The 22,287-nt window shown below is 34.0% G+C and overlaps 1 protein-coding gene across 2 annotated transcripts in view; it reads right to left on the reverse strand.

Moving 5' to 3' along the window:
* Positions 1 to 22,287, reverse strand: part of LOC150110187 (puratrophin-1-like) — an 877,727-nt gene that overhangs the window by 687,638 nt on the left and 167,802 nt on the right. For both annotated transcript variants that reach the window (XM_090398282.1, XM_090398290.1), the window contains exon 2: positions 17,645 to 18,571. In XM_090398282.1, coding sequence (XP_090254408.1) covers positions 17,645 to 18,571 — 927 coding nt within the window. The remainder of the gene's footprint in view (positions 1 to 17,644; positions 18,572 to 22,287) is intronic.

Genomic DNA, 22,287 nt, shown 5'->3' on the forward strand with positions numbered 1-22,287 from the left:
TCATCACGTTTAACTTTTAGGTAAATATTTCATATATTTTTTTCTAAATTTACGTTGGACATTAGTCAGTCTCTCACTTTTATCTGTTGAAATACTTCGGCCTTTTCAGTGTTCGTAAAGCAAGCTAAAGATCTTTCATCAATATTTACCAATCACGTATTAATATTGCATTTTAATTTTTGATTCGGTATGCTTTACTATTAGAAATCGTTGACACAACTATATGAAATACCAATGGGTGAAGTGAACCATAAAATTAAAAAAATGGGATAATATATACTTCACACACACACACGAATTGATTCTTCCATAATAAGTAAGTGTTCATTTATAAGCGAATGGATTTCTTAAAAAAAAAAAAAAAAGACCTAGGTTTATTAACCGTGATAAAACAAACTATAAAAGCTTCTTTACCACCACCCCCATTGATAAATAAAAGTGATCTTCTTCCTAATGGTCTTGCTGTTTTAAGGTAGGTTATCAGTGCATTTCTTTTTCTACACTACATGGGTGATGAATATTTAGTGGTATGACTGTGACATTAGAAGCTTTTCGACTGGGAAATCATGGTTCAATTCTGTAGGTTGCTGCAGTTTGCCAATGCGACCAAAGGAACTAAAGACACGAATCCAGTATTAAATGTCATTTAGACGGTTTACCTGCTTTTGCAAGATGAAAATCCTGAGTTTTAAGAAGAAAAAATCCTTGCCCTTCCAAGTCAAGAAACTTCCTAATGCATTTTAAGTGAAGGTGAGAGACTGTATCAGATGGCCTTGACAGGTCTTTCTTCAGTGTAAAACAAAAAAGATGAGTCTGAGGACGTATGCAATTAATAGATACAATACAAGATTAGTGGATTTAGTTGGTTTTGCACAACCTCAACCACATTTTGTGTGAAGTACTTATCGCAGCCTCCATAAATGACCTTCATTTAAGATGAAGAACTAGATTTCTTCTCACTTCTAATATCAAAAAGATCATTTGGATATTTTTGTATTTCTGTTAATCTAACTGAAAATAAAAACGTACATATTTTGAAAGAAACAAACTGCTGGCCTATTTAGCTATTATTCTCTTTTTGAGAAGAAAAGAAAACCAAACACAAAAAGATGAGATATTTTTTAAACAAATCCGTCATAGTGAAATAATTTTGACATAAAAATTGCTGTTTCCAAAAATATTAAGAAATTTCAATAACTGAAAGAGACAAACAAGGAAAACTTCTAGAAGAAAAGTCAAGTTCGGTCAGTGAACCAAAAGGAAAATGGCCTTGGTAGGATAGCGTATAAAGAATTTCACTTCTGAAGTGAGATAGATGCATAATTCCCCAACGGGAATAAATATTATTTAGAAGACATTTTGTTTATATAAAGATAGTTTGTTTTATACTCTCTCTCTCTCTCTCGGAAGGTAGACAGAACAGAAGACAGAAGGGATGAGTAAAGCAAGTGACCTTTTTCCACATTGTCATCATTTCATTCACGTTAACATTGAGCATGACAGATTAATTGGGAAGCCTAGCACACCTTCGATAAATAGTTTAATTCAGAATGATTTTAATGAACAAGCAGCACGCCTCAAATGTCAGAATGTAATATATCAAGGCATGGATGTGCACTCTTCATTAGGTTATTCTAAAGCACAGAAGCCTCTAAAACCAAGTAGATTGTGAATATTGTGCACATACTAAGTGCATTACGTCCAATTTAATTTATAACAAACTTTTGAATCTTCTTTTTGCTGTCTCCAGCAAAAATAAAATTAAAATTGTGTGCCTTCATCAGCGAAACGTTTTATAAAAAAAATCTGTGGTGAAAAGTAAAGATTAGAATCCGTTTGTTTAGAAGATCAAGTGCCAATGACGTCATTCCAGATATTTTTCCCCCCTGCTTTCCTAGGTACTCTTATCATTTACTACTGGAGCCTAAGATCACGATATTTTCATATCATTATTCCATGGAATCAATGTTTGCATTATTTCTCTTGAAAATAATTTACAAGCTTCTAGAAAGCCATCTATAAAGTTTTCGGACATTCAAATTATCTTTATTCCCCCGCCACCCTCTTCCCTTAGTGGTGTCACTGGACTCGCCAGATAGACGTACTTGTCAATAGCCGTCATGTTACAGAGGGTTTTAATTCTATTCCTGTCGTTTCACTCAGAGAATAATGCACTCAGGTGGATTACCCGTAGTTATAAAGAGGACAACGAGTCTACTAGCCTAGATTTCTATCCTTCAATCTCCCCCCCCCCCCATTTCTCTCGTCCCTTTCTCATCCCGCCCTTGATGAGCCTTTGTTTTTCGGCGATTTTAAATGTCATCATATTCAAAGGGAGAAGTACGCTGTGAATGATAGATCCTTGTTTTCTAATAGAGTCATTAGCTGTAGATAAGGTTCTCTACGTTACATGCGAGTTGATGAACGACGTCATTGCGATAGTCATGCTCGATTCAGCATTAGAGATAACTGCAGCAAACAGCTAGTTGATGTAGTAACAATAATAACTGGCGAATCTGTAACCTAGAGAATCTAATAACAATAACTAGTGAATTGGCTATCTAGTGATAATAACTAGTGAATCTAGTAAAGTTAAAAAATAAATCAAAAAAAGGAAAGCGCGGCTTCATGAATGCTCTGTTTTATTCACTGTAGCGATTAAACAGATATACTTTCGAGGTCGTTATAGGCCACTAGCTATGCGAAGAAGGGGAGTGGCCAATTAGGGTATATAAATGTAATATTACGAGCAACGCTAGTGTTTAACATGACGATCTTTGTATAAAACAACACCAAAACTGTGCAAGAACCATTAAGTCGAAAAGGAATTAAGTTTAATGGTGGCAGAAACTAAGTCTACCACATCAGGAGATTTCCTTAGGAACACTGCTAGATGGAAAACAAATACTTATCCTGCTAACGAAGTTTTCTCTTAAGAAAATCTCCTGAGGTTGACTTCATGACTTGGAAAAAAATTCTTGGCTTTTTGCCTCTACAATAAAGGCGAGAAATGCAGTGGAGAGAAATGTAAATGAATTATACATTCAATGGATTATTAGTAAGTGTAAAGAGATATTATACCAAACTCCACATTCTTGCATATTTGGAAAGAAATTAAGAGCAACAATATAGGTTGATATTATTGAAATAATCACTACGAATCAGTCAGTTTATATTTGTGGAACATGTCGATAAAGTTGGCTAAGAAGTAAGATTATATGCATGCTTCCTTTTATGAGTACATGGAGGATATTTCGTGATTTATAGTGATTCTTAAGCTCTTTTATATTAACCGATAAAACGAAGGCGATAGAGAATAGAAATGTACTTTTTTTTTCAATGCTATAAAAGGCACCCGATTATATTATTCCCTAAAAAGAATGCAACAGCAATAATCGGATATCAAAATGATACTATCGCATCTGTTTCATTATAATCAGCACCATCAATTTATTTCTGGTGTGTTTATATTTCTTTAAAAGAAATTGTAGTACATAACTCCAAGCTTTAAATGGAGTTAAACTTATGGCTAAATTTATTTTAGAGACTATTATTTATTTCAGAAAAGATGAAGCAAAAATATTTTACACACAAGTCAGGAAACTTTCATTGCCAATTAGAAGTTCATAGGAATATTTATTAGTAATGAGGAAAGGAAAAAATAAAGTATCGCTTTAAATATCCGTCTTGTAACCTGCGAAAAAATTGAACTGATACGTCATTTGAGAAATATTTAGTCTTCCTTTGGAAACTTAAAAATAATGTTAGCAAAACGTTTTGAAAAACCCAGTCAAGAGAGAACTACTAGACAATCTGTTTGGCTGAAAACCCATTCATTTAATTTTATTATTAATTTTCACCTAATTTCTCAGTTCATTAATTCACGCACTTATTCCATTCGATTTTAAAGACTTACAATGAAGCTTTAGTAGTTTCTACGCATTTCGATATTAATATAAACTTTGACAGGATAAGAGAATAACTTTTTCCCTTTTATCATAAAGAAAAAAGAATTCCTCTCTTCATACCCGTGAACTCCCTCGCTTCAGTGTGTGATCACAAGTTTTAGCAGGGATCGATTAGTAAGAACTTCACACATTTCGCTTTGGCATCAGGCAAACGGTATTTGCTCTCCTTTTCGAGCAGGTAACACACTTCTTGTGTTCCTCACACGAAGAGTGAAAAAAATTGCGCGGTTAAAAGAAAAAAAAAAGTATGAGCGATTCTGTTTAATGGAATATTCTGTTGAATCGTGAAATTTTAAAGGAGTAAAATTTAAATATTTTACTCCTGAAGTACTAAAAAACTTTAAGTCGCAGAGTATTATCGGAGATCCCATGCATTTGACCGAGGCTGTGACACTGCTCTTTCATAGCCGTATTTTTAGACGATGCTTTTAACAATGTTAGTCAACCAAAAGAATATGGCAAGAAATCCTTTCAAACGTATTCAAAATTTCCAACAAAATTCATAAAATAACATGCGAAAAGTGGTTTCTTAATGTTTTCCTATATATTACTAAATGGAATAGAAATACACATGAACAAGAATTCATTCTAAAGGACTGTTCCCACCCTGAGTACACTGAATATTAACATTTCTAATATATTAATGCAAGAAAACCTTTAAAGCAAACCGAAGCACTTGCTCTGGGCAGCAACTTAATTGAGAAGCAAAAACGACACGAATCAAAATTATATGTCAAATGCGAGAAAATCAGAAATAAAAATATGCAAAAATGGCTGATGATTGCATCATACTATAAGAAGATGAACTACGATCAATCATAGATCTTTTCGCCGAGCAAAAATAAAGTCAAATTTCCGAACCTTCATAGAAGGCAAAATAAATTAAAAGTGGCAAAAATTAATCTGTCTCCACTCTATAAAAATCTATAAAAAAATAATAATATCTTAATGTTAATAATATCTTAATATCTTAATGTTAAATAATAATAATAAAAAAATCTATAAAAACGGGGTCGAATCTATAAAAAAAAAGATTTTTTTTTATAGATTCGACCCCGTCTATGTGAACAAAAATGTGAAGTATGATTATTTTCAACAGTTTCTTGTCAAAAATGCGAATATTAAAGCTAATTTAGGCGCACTTATTAATTTAGTTATCAACAAACTCGTAAAACTCAACTCTGCTTGTCCATTCACGCCTTTACAAAAACTTGTCATGTTAATTATTTACACAAGTAAATAGGACAATTCAATGGATCTAGTTAATCGTTTTTTCTACTGTTTGTAAGTAATTACCATTTGAACGAGATCATACTAATTGCTATTTAGGTAACGTAAGAAAATGACCTCCTGTCGCATATAGTCGTTGAATGAAAAGTCTAAGAAGGAAGATTTTCAACTCATCTTAGGACTTCAATCACAGAAATAGCTGCAGGGCTAACGTAAAAGTCAAGGAGCTATTGATGATTATCTTTTTTGTTTCTTTTTTCAGGCAGCTGACGACATGCCTGCATTTTAAGTGGCCACAGACACTTCCCCCCAATCTGACTAATGGTTTCCGACATGCTTCTGGACATCACATGGTTAGCTTTACCTTGGGAACATAGAAGATCCCACGATACAATCTACTGTACACATCACGAGACACGAAAGACCACACACTAGCACGTTCGACATCTTAACGAACTCACTGATTGCATTGAAAATGTCACCATAACTTGATTACGGTAGGAATTTTGGGGTAAAAGATTTAAGAAAAAATTTTGAAGATCAAAAATGTGTTTTTATATTTCATGACCATCACGAATAGTTACGTAACATTAGCTGAATATAATAATCTATGTATATCGATAAATATTCCACCTCATAGAAAATATTGGCCATAAAAATTCTTCAGAATTTTTATGGCCAATTCTAAATTAAGAAAATATTGGCCATAAAAGAGTCGCAAGCTCAGTCGGTCAACGACGCTCTTTGGTTGGGAAAACAATGCACTGAATCCGTGAAGGACCCTTATAAAGAGAGTTTCAGCTAAGGATGAATTACATGACTTAATGCGGAAGTGGTTTCAGGGTTTCCATTCAAAAAATAGCCATACACTGACCAGAAGAACGCAATTTAGTGTGGCTTGCATTATGGCCGAAGCACCAAGAGCTGTAAAACTAGTGTATTATTTCGTTAATCATTTGTGTTCTTCTGGTCGGTTTGTCTCTTTCTGTGGAAAAACTCTATATGAGACTGGCTAACTCAGTTTCAGTTGAAAAGTCCACCCTTCCCCGCTTATAATAGTTTCTTCGATTCAAGACGAAGTCGAACTCAGGTCTTTCCAACCGAAGGGCATTGTTGATTTATCAGATTAGTATAATGAATCATAATAATCTGCAATATTAAATAAACAATTAATCAACGGATTATCAATAATTATTTGATAATGCATAATGAAACTCAGTACTTCATTGGTTATTATCTCTTACAATAAATCCAACGTCCGCGGGTAAGCCTAGTGTCTATGCGCTTCGCAACCATATGCCTGGGGAAAGAGTGTCCTAGGTTCGATTCCCGTCGGAGATGTGAGGAGCTTAAAGATCTTCCTTAGCCACAGAAAAGTTAGCCGATCTTGGGCGTGAACAGCAGGGCTTTTCCTCAGTTTATCCTGGGGTTTTTCATCCCGCAAAGTAGGCAAACCGGCCTTGAGAACTCAACACTACGGACATAGGATACACCGGGGCGTAGGGCTCACCACCTTATCCTGTGAACGGCTTGAGGTCTGATGATTAATAAACCCTCGACACCGCAAGGTAAAAGAGGGAAAAGGAAGATGAGATGAGATAAACCCAACGAATGATAATATGTAAAAATACTGCTTACAAATATATGAATAATATTTTGTGAACACATTAAAAGAGTGCTTATGAAGCAATTTCATAATTGTTTCATCGATGTGCAGAATTTTCAATGCCACTTAAAGAATAGGACCCGAAGTTACAAGTTTTCGATCCCTAGAAGCAAATCTTCCTGATCAAAGTGAGAGTTTTCGTTGCAGTTACTTGACTGCTCGGATTCTCTGCATTACGAGGTTTCATGATATAGCAGTTCCACCATGATTGCCATACCACTAGTTATTGTACCAATGGTATGGCAGTTATGTACTGGTTATTGGATAACGTTGTACCTGCAAGGAACAATATGTGACGCTTGACCGGATCGCTTGTCCATTGCACAGTGTAAGGAAATGTTCTGTCGCACTTAATTTGGAACTATTGACCAGAGCGTAGCCATTCACTAACACTCTAGCATAAGCAAGTTACTTTTTATGTATGAGGGTAAATTGAAAAAAGGAAACACTTTACTTTTTGTTGAATGTATAAAGATATGATGCGCAAAATGTTTAGTATTAATTTTTAATTTATTCTCCCCCTTTAAATCGAAAAAATCTCGGAGGCTTTTTCCCTTCTTCTGACCACGACAAAAATCTGACAACAACAAATTGTTCACTAATAGTACAACGCTTATCGTATTTTTACTTTTACTTAATCACGTGGTTATTTTAAAACTCAGGAAAACGCAGTAAGAATATCAATACGACTCTAAGTTACAGATAAAGTTTTAAATGCATTATGACCATTATTATCATCACTGAAAACATCAAGTCTGAATACTGTTTTGAGATAAGGTACTTCCTTTACAAGATAAAGACATTTAAAAGTATGGTCCACTCTTTCAACGACCGCATAAAACAGATATTTCTGTTGTTGAAAGTCTCAATGATGAGACATTGCACTAAAAGAAACAGATAGTTCGAGCTGTTTCTTTTAGTGCAATAATACAGGAACTTTTCTCATTATATGGAGCAGTAATAAGGATGGGCCAAAAATCCATTCTTCAGCTGCTCTTGTTCGATCAAAACGTGAAAGAGAATTATGAGATAGTTCTAACTATGCTGTATAACAATTCCCAATCATGACTCAGCCATAATAGACGTCAATCACTCAAGACCAGCATTTCACTCCACAATACTGTTCTCATGAATGTTCCCGCTGGCTCTTCTCTGTGTTGGGAGATAAATCTAATAACCGAATAGGCCGAGAAACTAATGACTATTGACGAATATAATGAAAGTGGAATAACAAAGAGAAGTCGTTGCTACCTTGTTTTTTCTCTGACATGCCAACACTGAATAGAAAATGGACTCGAACACTCGGTTTAATATTGATAACATAGAGCTACACAAATCGGTGAGTGATCCTATTTTTGATATTTTTTTCGACATTGTTATAAATATATATTAGTTTATTAGACTAAATGCAATAATTTACTGTAAATATGCAAGTCATTTTCGCTAACTTCACTTCCCAAATGACTGCAACTGCAACCTACAGTGATTCTTACAATTTTATCGATATCATGTCTCCAAAAGTCGTGAGATGAGTGTTTATATCAAATTTTCTTTTTTTTTTTTTTTTTTTTTTTTTTTTGTAAAAAGGGATAGTTATATCTATTTTTTAAAAAAATATTTTTAGTATTTCAAATATTTAAAATGAAATCGCATTTTCTAAAAAGCCACATGGTACTGTGTGTGTTTTGCTTTTTTGTGAATATCCGTATATTAAAAAGCAATATTATAACTGAAAATATATTGGTAAAGAATATTCAAGGCCGTATTCATGAATGTGCGAACTGTGCGGTGGTACAGAGTCCCGCAAAGCGCAAAAAATTGAAAAAAAGAAAATCAATTAATTTTTTAAAATTATTATATAAATTAATATTGTAATTATTATATAAAAATATTATTACATAGAAAAATATATGTATATAATTTTACAACCAACTATTGTTGTTATAGTAAGCGAAATAAGATCGTAGCGCTAGCGCGGTAGTATTTGAAACTACTCTAAGATATATAGCAATATCGTACAACATAGTCTTAAATAGGGAAAAGTGCAATTTAAAACAGGTGTTTTTAATAATTTTAAGGAGTTTTTTTTATTTGAGTTTATGATTTTATGAACAAGTATATACACGTATTGTCATGGCAAATTTTTTATGTGACATTACTTGCAAAACATCTTAAAAAATATATTTTGTAAACTGGTTTTAGGTTATCCGACATCAGAATTTTCTTCAATAGCTGTTTTCAATCTATATTAGATTTATTTATTTTCTAATATTATCTATTTTAGATATATTTTATTTATCAGGTAAGTAATTTTGTTTTAATTTATTAACTTATTTTATAATTAAATCTATCGTATTTAATTCTAGAGTATGACTAGTCGTGAGAGAGATTATTATGGAAGAAAATACCCAAGTGGGCATGAAAAACGAAAGCGAAAACAAGAAAAAGAAGCGGCTGAGGAACGTCAAAGAAATTCACTGTTTAAATTTATGAAGTTGAACTCATATATTTGTTCAGATATATCAGATGATAACGGGAGTTCTGAAATAACTACAAACAGTTCTTCGGCTTCAACATTAATTAATAATGAGGGTTCTAAAATACTCAAAGGAAGCGGAGAACATGACGCGTTTGGTCAAACAATGAGTATTGAAGATCCTAAAACTGAGACACCAGAGGAAGGTGAACTATTTACTATTGATGATCCAGCAACATGGCCCAAAATTTTCAACAATGCAACACTAACACAAATTGTACAACGTGGTTCACCGTCTCCTTCGACTGAAAATGATTTTCCAAAAGATGACAACAAGAGGTGTTTTTCCACAGCTCACTATGTTAGGACAATTGCAAACGGAGAGAAGCAAAACAGAAGATGGCTTTGTATATTCAAACTCTTCCAACTCTATTTTTTGTTTTTGTTGCAAATTATTTTCTTCTGATGATAATTTTTTTATCTAATAATGGCTTTTCTGGCTGGCGACATGTAAGTGAAAGATTAAAGTCGCACGAAAGAAATCCAGTGCACATGAAATGCATGTATTCATGGACACAAGTGGAATGTAATTTAAAAAGTCACAATACAATTGATTAGGCAAATCAAAATGTCATAAAATTTGAAGCAGAACGGTTAAGAAATGTTTTAAGACGAATAGTAGCAGGAATTCTTTATTTATCCGAACATAATTTAGCTTTTAGAGATAATTTTCATACTTTGTACACAGCCCATAATGGTAATTTTTTTTGAATCATAGAATTAATTGCAGAATTTGATCCACTTTTAAAAGATCATTTAATGCGATGTTCAGGAAAAAAAAATGATAGGTAAGAAACAAAATTCGTATCTATCACCCATTGCGCAAAATGAATTAATTGTTGATATGGGAACCAAAATTCAACAAAATATTGTAAATATGATACGGCAGGCAAAGTACTATTCAAAAATTCTCGATTGTACTCCTGATGTTAGTCATCAGGAGCAAATTTCAGTAATTTTTAGATTTTTACATATATTTGAAGCAGATATTGAAATTCGTGAACACTTTTTGACGTTTTTAACAACTAATGACACTACTGGTAAAGGTATATATGAAAATATAAAAATTAAATTGTCAGATTGTAGAGGGAAAGGGTATGATAACGGAGCGAATATGAAAGGAGTATATAAGGGAGTCCGTACTTACATTTTAAATGAAAACGAAAAGACATTTTATACTCCTTGTGCCTGTCATAATTTAAATTTGATTTTAGGTGATGTCGCAAATTCATCAATTTTAGCAATAAATTTTTTAATGTTATACAAAAAATATATACATTACACTGGCCAACAAAAAAAAAATTTTTTTTCTGCTGATTATGATCTGACACTTGTTTTTTACTAATTTCGGTGCGCTGATTTCAAATATCAAACCCATTTTTCTCTATCACGTCAGGTTTTTCCTCTATGGAATTTTCTTTTTGCTAATTTGTAAGTTTTTGATAGTTTTTAGGAAGCAGTACTATTTTAGCGGATCACAAAAATCGAATTTTTAATATTATTTTCTAAAAGTATGTACTTTTAGAAATCTGTTCCTAACTTTTTATCAAGACATTCAAAAAATTCCCGAAGATGTAGCCTATTATTCAAAGCGGTGCGCAGATCAGAATCGGAGCGCTCACCGCTCTCGCTTGTTAGTAAACGAATAAATGCGTAAGAACCTGCAACGGCACGTACTGACGCTTTGAATGCGAGAGAGGCCGATAACCGACCTCATACATTTAGGTGATGAAAAGTAGGCGATGAGAACTGCCTAAAACAAATGAATGCTATATGCGTCATAGCGGACAAAGAACGATCGAAATCAGTCAATCGTTAATCGATCGTGAAAGTATGATGAGCGCTTATAACGTTTCAATAAAGTCTCTGTTTTTTTTTTTTTTTTTTTTTTTTTGTCTTGTTAATTGCATGTTAGTCGGCAGTGAAGAAACTACATCATGTCTACTACACAAAATTGTGTCAATAGTGTAGATTCCTTCTGCTACATTTGTGGCAGCTTTACTGTTCCCAGTCAAAGGACAAATATCACTGATTTCGTTAAAAAAGTGTACTTTGCAAACTTTGACGTAAAAATTGCAGATCAGGACAAGTCATGGGCTCCAAATAAAGTGTGTAAGTCATGTGTAGAAAATTTACGACAGTGGAGCAAGGGAAAACGCCAAAAATTAGCTTTTGGCATTCCAATGATGTGGCGTGAACCGAAAAATCACGTAGACGATTGCTATTTTTGTTTAGTTCAGACTTCTGGTTATAATAAGAAGAATAAGAAAAAAATTGTGTATCCAAATCTCGACTCAGCAATTCGGTTGCAGGTTCTTAGGCATTTATTCGTTTACTAACAAGCGAGAGCGGTGAGCGCTCCGATTCTGATCTGCGCACCGCTTTGAATAATAGGCTATATCTTCGGGAATTTTTCGAATGTCTTGATAAAAAGTTAGGAACAGATTTTTAAAAGTACATACTTTCAGAAAATAATATTAAAAAATCGATTTTTTTGAAAGTCTAAAGCGTACTGCCTCCTTAAAACTATCAAAAACTTACAAATTAGCAAAAAGAAAATGCCATAGAGGAAAAACCTGACGTGATAGAGAAAAATGGGTTTGATATTTGAAATCAGCGCACCCAAATTAGTAAAAAACAAGTCTCATATAAAAGCCAGAAAAAATTGTGTTGCACTGTGTTATTTGCTGCCTCAACTTCACGTTGGGACATATTAAAGAAATTTGTTAAACAATTAACTCTAAAACCGTTATGTGATACAAGATGGGAATGTAGAATAGAATCAGTTAGAGTTGTACGTTTTCAAATTCCAGAATTTTTAAATGCACTAAAAGAATTATTTAAAACTGCATCAGACAATACTATCAAAGTATAAATAAATTATAGAAGTGGTTTCAATATATGAGCAAATAGATTCATTAGAGTTAATACTAAGCCTTGTAATTTAGTATGGCTTTTGTCAAAAGTTAATTTAGTAAGTAAAGTATTACAAAATGCAAAAATCCCCATAGACGTAGCAACGAAACATATTAAAGAGTTAGTGCAGTACTTTGAAGAGCAGAGAATATCAGGATTTGATAGCTATTTTGAGATGATTGCTAAAGAACAGTCAAATCCATTAGAAATAGAAATTAAATTTAAAGAAGTCGAGTACTTCGAAGAAAAGTACTTTTTGATTATGAAACGCCTGATGAATCACACATAGGTGATAACAAAGATAATTTTAGGATAAATTTCTTTTTTGTAATTTTAGATACTGCTCTACAATCTGTCAAAAATCATTTGGCTTTCTTTATGATATGAAATTAATAAGAAAAATGATAGAAAATGAATTAAAATTTTGCTGCCAACAGCTGTATCAAAAATTAAATACAGATATTGATGAATCTGAATTTTACAATGAATTAATTATTTTTAGAAATATTGTTCCAGAAGATGCACCCATTAATATTTTAAAATTCATAAGTGTAAATAATTTGTCGGATATTTATCCAAATATTACTACGACATTTAAAATATTATTGACCAGTCCAGTTACGGTCGCATCAGCAGAAACGTCATTTTCCAAATTAAAATTAATAAAAACCTATTTGCGATCTTCTATGTCTCAAGAACGTTTGTCGTCCCTGGCAATAATATCTACAGAGCATGAAATTGCAAAAAATTTGAATTTTGATAGCGTTATAAATGATTTTATTGATAAGCACATTAGGTTAAAAAAAATTTAATATATTACGATTTCTTTTAAATCTTATAAGTTGTTATACATATATTTCATTCTTTATAGTAAAAATGGATATATTTTTCACATTTTTATATTATTATTTATATTATTAAATAAATCATTGTTCTGGCGTATTTATATGATAATGTGTACTTGCATAATAAAATAATACATCATGTACATACAAACACATTTATTTTTTAAGTAATTTTTTCCCTTTACTTAAATTGATGCTAAAGAGCATACTTGTTTATGTGCATAAATATTTTTCATATTTGATTTAATTAATTAATTAACAAGATATTCTTCCATTTAAAATTTTCATAAAGGTTACTAACTTCCGGGGGCCCGCTTTTCCATTTCGCACAGGCCCCGCAAAATGTAGAAATGGACCTAAGTATATGACACTGCGAAATTGTTAAAATCCAATCGCCATTAATAAAAAAAATATTTCGAGGTAAAGAAATAACTGTTGGTTAATGTAAAGCATTCATAAATAGCAATATATATAGTCACAGGAATAGTTACTAAATACATTCTCAAAGTTCAATATATAATCCAGGCTAAAATAACATCAAGAGTAACGGCAGTGATACCAAGCCAAGTTTTGAGTCACTGACTTCTTTTATTTACAATCATCATTGTAAGCCACAATTCGACTTGCTGTAATAAATCCGGTTCTAAGTTGAATATTACCGATCGATAACTTCCATGTGACAGAGTCTACCAAATTTGAAGCGTAAATCCAATTGGAAGAAAAAAGATAACTTTAAAAACCACAGGAAAAAAACCGGCAAAAAAAAATATAATTTTCCTCCTCGTCGTCACACATTCTATAGGGGGCGCCACTAGACTTGGAAGCCTAATGAGCAATGGATGTAAGGTACAAGTAACACTTCCTCAGGCACGTCTACAGATCGTATCCTTCAACTGATTGCTGCCAAATTAGAATATACTTATTTCTTAAGATTTATGCATCTTTGAGAATTTCAGTCCAATTGTGCAAAAAATGAAGGCGGTTATACGATTGGTTAGCATTCTTCACAAAAGAACTGTACAGGTAGTAATCATTAAACATTCGCTATCAGCTGCACGAATACATTTTTAACATTCATTGTGATGTGAAATTAATATTAAGTTACTAAGTAAAAAGAGACGTTCGAAGTTGAGAATTAGCAATGCCTATCAAAAGGATTAACTCTAAAATTTTTAGTAGCGGAATTAAGGGTGTGTTATAATTGTTATAAGAAAAAATATCGCTATTAAGAAATTAAGGAGTAGAGAAAACTAGAGCAAGAAAAGGATACTTGATTATACCTTTAAATGTATAAAGATTATACCGGTGTATGTATATATGCATTTCTATAAAAAAAGAATTACAGTTTGTATATTTATCTTCATCGTAAATGTGTATTTGTTAATGTATAGGTATTGGATTATTGGGTAGGCAAAACCTGGGTTCAATTCCCGTTCATGACGTGGGAACCTTTATCTGGCCGACTAAAGGTGAGTTAGTCGGTCTCATACGGCAAACCGGAAACTGGATTTTTTTTTCATCCCTCAGGACAGGCAAACGGGCCCGTGAACCCACACGCGGATCTACAGTCAAAAGCATACTTAAAAATCCCCTCATTGAAGTGCTCACCGGTTCTATGGGACGGGTGAGGAAAATTGGGGGAATTCCACGGACAACAACAACAACAACGACACTGGATTATTGGTCTATAAGCATAAACATGTAAACCTTACAACATCATACAGTAATCAGTTACTTGTCATGCGTTTACTACATTTCAACAAAATGCAAAGGGGAATAATGGCAATTTTGAACTATGACTGTATCGAGATTATGGATATTACCTTATCGAACTTTTCCTTTTTCCCAAATACGAAAAAAAAAGTTAGCCTCAAAAATTACTACTCTCAAAGGACTTTCAGAATATGAATTAATAAAAGCTACTGAACCGGAAAAGATTTCAGATATATCCTGCCCAAATTAACAAAGAAAGAAATGTATATATTCTCATAATATAATAACAGTAAACTAATGGGTTGCTCTTGAAAATATCGAGAAATAATTCAAAAAAAAAAAAAAAATCCCGGAAACCGACCATAAATATGTTTTGCCATAGATGACTAGTCAAAACACGTATCAGCCAACTGTAGCGCCAAGATTCGTGTGTTTTCTTTACTTATGAATACATAAAATAAATAAAACAAACACAACTGAACATCTTTATAAAACAGAAACATCCCATTAAATGAAAAGCGGGTTAACGATTTCAGTGCCCATCTCTCCCGAGACTCTATCAGAATTGCACCAAGAAAGATAATAAAGGATTCAAATTCCAGTTAGGTACAAGAACTGACACACACACACACACACGCAGAGAGAGAGAGAGAGAGAGAGAGAGAGAGAGAGAGAGAGAGAGAGAGAGAGAGACTGCGTGCCAACGAAAATCCATTAGCACAAACACGATTTCAGCATGTCGTCGATGCTACGCAACGATAAGTACAATTAGGAATCGACAACAGCGCCACCACAGCAGCTCTATAGCGTACTCTTCGGTTCGGACTCGGAATATATGAGGCTGTTGATATGGAGCTTATCGGTTCATTTTATCTTGTCAGAAGAATCGTGACTACATCCCCAAACTGCCGTTATTGCCTGTCTATTTTAGGTTGCAGCAGTTAGTTTTCTCTTCACGTCCTGTGACTCATCGAAATGCATTCTTCATATTACTTGTGCAAATAACTACATCCAAGTTATCGGTTTTAGCAAGCAAAACACAACCTCGTTAGGGAAGTAAGATGCGTCTTGCAGTCATAACAAAAGATTCTTGGCATTCTGTCTGTAGCTTGTTTCCTTTAAGAAAAACAGTTTCTTTAAGAAAGATTAAGAATTACAACTCTATACTATCCAATAAAAATATTTGTACTTAATATATATATGATATCATCCATTTTTTTCTTGCTGCATTATGTTCTGCTCGGATACCTGCGTCAATGATTTGGAAGCACAACATACGTGCATTCTAGCGTCGTTTTCAGTGGAGGTTTGCTGTTGAGAAGACACGGATTTAAATATCTCGTCAAGGATAAGAGGAGTGTTATAGAATGAGAAGCGGAGGGAAGTGGTCTCAAGTAGAGGAGAGTTTGCAGAGAAAACGGACAGGCAAAACACAATAAGACATAAGGCTCAGTAGGATGACGATTCTTGTGTGTGTGTGTGTGTGTGTGTGTGTGTGTGTGTGTGTGTGTGTGTGTGTGTGTGTGTGTGTGTGTGTGTGTGTGTGTGTGTGTGTGTGTGTGTGTGTGTGTGTGTGTGTGTGTGAACCTCAATAGCTCAGTCGGTATAGACGAAACCCTTTGGTTAGGAAAGACCGGGGTTCGATTCCCATCCATGACATTAGAAACCTCTATCTGGTTTCTTTCGACTAAAGGTGAGTTAGTCGGTCTCATACCAAGGTAGAAGGACAAAAAACCCTGAAACTCGAGTTTTTCGTCCCTCAGAACAGGCAAACCGGCAAACCGGCTCACTCTAAATAAACTTTTTTTTTTATCTGCACACACACACACACGGATCTACAGTCATAAAATACAATATTTAATTCCTCATTAAGAGGGCCTCCAATAAGCAGGGTAGTGGTCTCACACCGGGCGATGAAATTCATCTCCCAACTAAAGACAATCACAAACATTCGCTTACGGCGGGATTGGAATCCCCAGCCTCTTAGATGGAGTGGTACATTAACCACTCGGCATTTATTTGTTCGAGGCCTTGCGGCTTCTCATATGTGGAAGTAATAAAAAAATAAATAAATAAACATTACTTGTGGATAGCAAATCTGATAGCAAACACAAATCGTGATAAATTACACGTTTTTGACAGCTCAATAGAAGCAAATGGGCGCTGGATAAAATAAAGTTAAATAAATATGAGTAAAAACACAAATCTGAAATGAAAATCCCACTTTACTACTAACTTTTATTTGTTCTTATGCTTATTCAAGTAAAAAATAATTATCTCGCTTTAAATAAAACTGATTTTATTGATATCTGAATATAATTTATAATGAATGAAGGAGCTATTTAAGTTGTAGCATTCATCTGAAACATATTTACTTGCTTCTTTTTTTGTTTTTTTATCTGCTATTCGGTTTCAACAAATTGGGGACATAACCTTGTTCGATGATCGCACAGCATTCTTTTCTGCAGACTTGAAAAGTGTAAAATTAGTCTTCGTTTTCATTAATTAATCTTTCAAACAAAAAAACCCCGAAAAGATTAGAAATATATAATGTACAGGAATCATCCAATTCTAATTTAATTACTAGTTAATTAATCTCCCCATCGAGAACAATTCTCTGTTTCAATTGCAACTAACCCCATATATATTTATGCTATGTGTGATGCATTGTAGAATGTAATAATGAGGACAACACTCTGCCATAAATGTAATCACCAATGTACCAACTGCGTTTGTTTGTTCTTAGAACGTGTAAGACCATTTTGCTTACCTCGCTAACACCATCCACTACATCAAATGCGACCGTTGATTCAATCTCACTTCGTCTACCTTCAGTTGTTTTCGCGTTCTCAGTGTCTCTTTCGGCGGTCTGGAAGTCAACGCCCCGAGGAGGTAGAGACTCCTGAACGCTTTGTTTCTTTTCTTCTGTCCGTGCCGATGAAAGGCTCGATAAAGGAGACGAAACAAACGGCTGCGTGTTGAGAATACTGACGGTTTTATGTGATGCTGTAATTATGTTTCTTTCCACCTCGGAAAAAGGAGACACCTTGTCGCTGATCGTTACTTCTGTCACCAAAGCACGGCAGTAATCCATCATATGGCTCTCGACAACGGGGTTAAAGGAGATCGCCGAGACTTGCTGATCATCTACGGCGACCACCCTCTGTGCTGTCAGATCGTACGCTTCTTCCAGACACTGGGCGATGCACATCGCCACAGCGCTACCACCACCTGTCACTGTCGTGGTCTCGCGCAGAAAGGGAGTATTTTGATTATTGGGGTCACTCTTGTCTCCGAAGACATCACACGGGTCTGTTATGTCCGCGTTAATGTTTTGTACATTGCACGCAATTCTTGGTGGGTTCGGAGAAGGGGGACAGTCGGTTGCAAGCGAGATGTCACCGAAATCATTTAAATGAGGACTTTCTAGTTCGTCATCGAATAAGATTAAGTCACAGTTTTCACCGACTGTTTGCTTAAACTCAATGTTTACCGTGTGTTCATCTACCAAAGAGTATGTACTATTCCCGACTATGTTTGACGTTGTTTGCGAACTTTCTTCTTCGTTATTTTCTATCCGAATGACCTCTTTATCATCCATTTTGATCAAGTCACAGTTACGGGAATATCTGCTTTCAGTAGACATATTTGAATTTTGAGAAATGGTCTTCTTTTCTGGTTCGTTTCCTTCCATTTCCTGCAAAATTAGAAATAAATTTTATTAAAAACATCATATGCTAGACTCAAATATTTCTCTAATTTTATGTTTATAGAATATGCTCAAAATGTTGAATGTTCTGTTCCGTTGCATTAACTCCTTCTTTTAGCTAACAATTCATTCAATTTAGCTAACAAACATCTTAATTCCGAATTAAATCTTAATGCTGAAGTATGATTCGAAATTCAGAAAGCTTTAATTGGGTATTAGGTGGTAAACAACTTCAATTATCCACTGTTGAATCCCCCCCCCCCTAACTCAAGCGCTTATTATTGGGACCAAAGTGGCGTTAACAAATTTCTCCACAAACTGAAGTTGGTGGAGAAATTAGGTCTGAGAAATAAGGAAAACAAATAATTCTGTTTACGAACACAGAAATGTTTATTTTGAATTCCATCTTCGGGAATGTATGCATTTCTATACACACTACATTACGGCAACTAGCAGCATACCATAGTAAGCGACATCAAGTTAAAACTACTTAACCTAGTCTAACCTCTGGCGGTGCAAAAATAAAATAAAAAGTAATAATAATAATAAAATTAATTATAATAATAAATAACATAAAACTTACGAAAAAGACTGGCTGATGTGATTAATTATTAATTAGCTATAATACTTGGACTTTTTATATATGTTATTTATTATTCCATTTTAATTTTATTATTATTATTTCTTTTTATTTTATTATTTATTATTTCTTTTTATTTGTTTATATCACAAGAGGCCAACCGAGTTAAGGAGTTATTAGACTGGACGTAGCTTACTATGGTAGTGAGAAATATTTATATTATTTTGATTATATACATCGAGGTAAAAAAAGTATTGTACGTAACACTTTGTGTGCGCATTATATAATTTATTATTATATAATATAACACACACACACACACACACATACATACAAACATCCTTGCCAAGATCCTGTTGCCCGAAGAGCAGATACGCTAACCACTCAGCCAACCAGACTGTTACAACTAGTTTCGAAAATCAATAACTAGGTCTTATCCTAATTAGTAACCACCCCTTCTAGTCTTAAAAGAAGCTCATCAGCGGTCTTTGAGAATCGCAGAAATTGTGACTGCTCAGATCACTTATTCGGGTCATCACTAATGGAAAGGTGAAGCCCAACACAACCTGCTTCCCTTCACATATCTGAACCGCCTTCTTTACAGGGTGGCCTGTTTTTAAAGGATATGCATTAAAATTGCTCTTTTGCTGTGAGTATATCACAGGAACATTCGCTTTGGTTGAAAAAAAAAAAAATGTCAACGAGATTAACAGCGAATAATTTATTGGCTAGTGAAGTACCACTGTTTTCGTATCGGAGAGCTAAGTGGTCACATTATCACGTGACCACTACGAGCCCAGTAACGGTGCGGTAAGGAAACTATGGAAGCGAGCCGCTTTCAAGCAATGGAAGCGGTATCCTTCAAAGATATGCTAAACATAATAGAGAAGAATCTTGTTGCCGCACGCGTGCGCGCGTGTGTGTGTAGGAAGTTGGAGAAGTATCTAGGGTTGAGTTTTGTCTAAGAGACTAGTGTGCTCTCTTTATGAGTAGTATATTAAAGACTGTCCCTGCTCGCTGATAATCCCCCATTAAAACCTTTTCTCCAATACCATGAAAATAATAATAAAGGTAATAGACTAACAAAATAAAAACCTACTAAAATCTAATAAATAAACATTATTCAAATCATGTTTCTCTTAGATTATCTCTCTCTCTCTCTCTCTCTCTCTGTGAATCGCTCTTTCCTGCAGTCAAATCATTCAAATAGCGCAGATATCTTCCTTGTTGAATTTAATTTTCATAACTCCAACTGGTTTCCATTTATCAATTCCATAGACTAAGCTGGAAAATGCTGAAGGTAGGCAGTGACTTGACACAAATAGCAAATTTGCTTACCAGGATTCCAGAAAATCGTCAGCTCTGCTGACACAATCTTCCTTTCCTACAAATAAAAACATCAAGTATTCTGTAATTACCAGCTCTCCACCATATCCTAATGTCAGTTTCCTCTGTCACAAAGCTTCCTTCTATACTACTATTCTCATCCACTGCCCTTCATATTAGAATGCTGACAAATGGGAGTGCATTCATAATTTTTATCTATCTTTTCTCATGGTCAGACGATTTTTATGTTTTCGTGTTCCACAGTCATTTATTTTAGATAAATGACTGAAAAAATTCTTGCAGAAATGAAGACCATCCCTCACTTCAAACAAAATTCCCAATGTGTGCGTGTGGCTATTTTATGAGAGAATGAATACAGACCAATGTCTCTCTCTCTCTCTCTCTCTCTCTCTCTCTCTCTCTCTCTCTCTCTCACACACACACACACACACACACAAAGAATAATAAAATTTCTCTTCCCGAGAGCAATTACAAATGTCGTTACACATGCTTATTTTATTCTATTATCGGATTACAGCAAATTTCCTTTCCTGAATTGGAAAATTGCCCCTAAAGTATAATTTGTCTAGCAAATATTGCTTCAACAAGTGCTGACAAAGAAAATTTTCTATCGAACAAATAACAGCGAAAGGATTTCTATCTAATAAATTTCACAAACACTTTAACACACTCTCCTTCTTACATATTAACAAACTACTCTCGCTAATTTCAACTCTTATCGATAATCCTGATGAGAACAGTAAAATCTGTTGCATTCAACAAACACTGCTCAAAATTTCAAGATGTTTTCTCGTATGATGCTTTCAATGCATACTCGTACTTCTAGCTCTCGATCAATGGAACGAAGAGAACTTTTAATGTAAGTAAAGCCCATTCTTTCAATGTTTCCGCAAATCCCTCTACCGTTCTAAAGATAAAAACGAACTCTCCAAACAATATTATATACATTTCAGTGGAGTATCCTTTATGCCTAGTCTTTGCTGTTAAAACAAATACATTTGCACGCATTCACTCTGTTTGTTTCATTGATATTGTCTATTTCAATATATATATATATATATATATATATAAGCAAAGAACAGAAACTGAAAAAGACCAACGATGACGTCAATGAAACCTGTAGTACTATTGCTAAATGATATTGCAGGTTTCATTGACGTCACAATCAAATTCCTCACAGTCAAATATATCACCTAGCGTTTCACAAGATCGGTAATTACAATAATAGGATGAAGCATTTTCTCAGTAAATAATTATCTACACTATGAACACAATTTTTCACTTGTAAAGAACATACTCCTTCCGAAACGCCACCCTTACGTCATGACACTCTAATGAGCTCTGTGTCTGGCGTCAGCTAAATCGCCGAAACAATTAAGTAGGCGAGGTTGTCTAGTGAAAGGCGAAGCTAGCAGTGTGTAATCATTTGCCTAATTCTTCATTGAATTTCTAGATGACATTTAATCATGAAAATGTATGCCACAGTCTAGGTTAAGGCATATCGGGTCGTGGGTTACTTCATTTATAGATTTTCACTGACTTGTGATTTAATTTTTTTTTTATTCTGGATGATTTGAAAAAACACAAGATCGGTAATTTTAGAAAAGAAGGAAAGAAAGAAAAGTGGGATTTATTTATTTTTTTTTTTTGCAATTTTTAAGAGAAATTTTCCTTGATAGAAAAAATCCCATTTATCCCATGAAAGATAACTTCGTTGAAATGATTCCACGAAAAAAGATTTATACAAAATAGTGACATAAAAAACCTTAAGAAAATT

The sequence above is a fragment of the Typopeltis vanoorti genome, chromosome 1, assembly GCF_054136105.1.
Source record: "Typopeltis vanoorti isolate ZY-2024b chromosome 1, IOZ_Tvanoo_1.0, whole genome shotgun sequence".
NCBI classification, from domain to species: domain Eukaryota; kingdom Metazoa; phylum Arthropoda; class Arachnida; order Uropygi; family Thelyphonidae; genus Typopeltis; species Typopeltis vanoorti.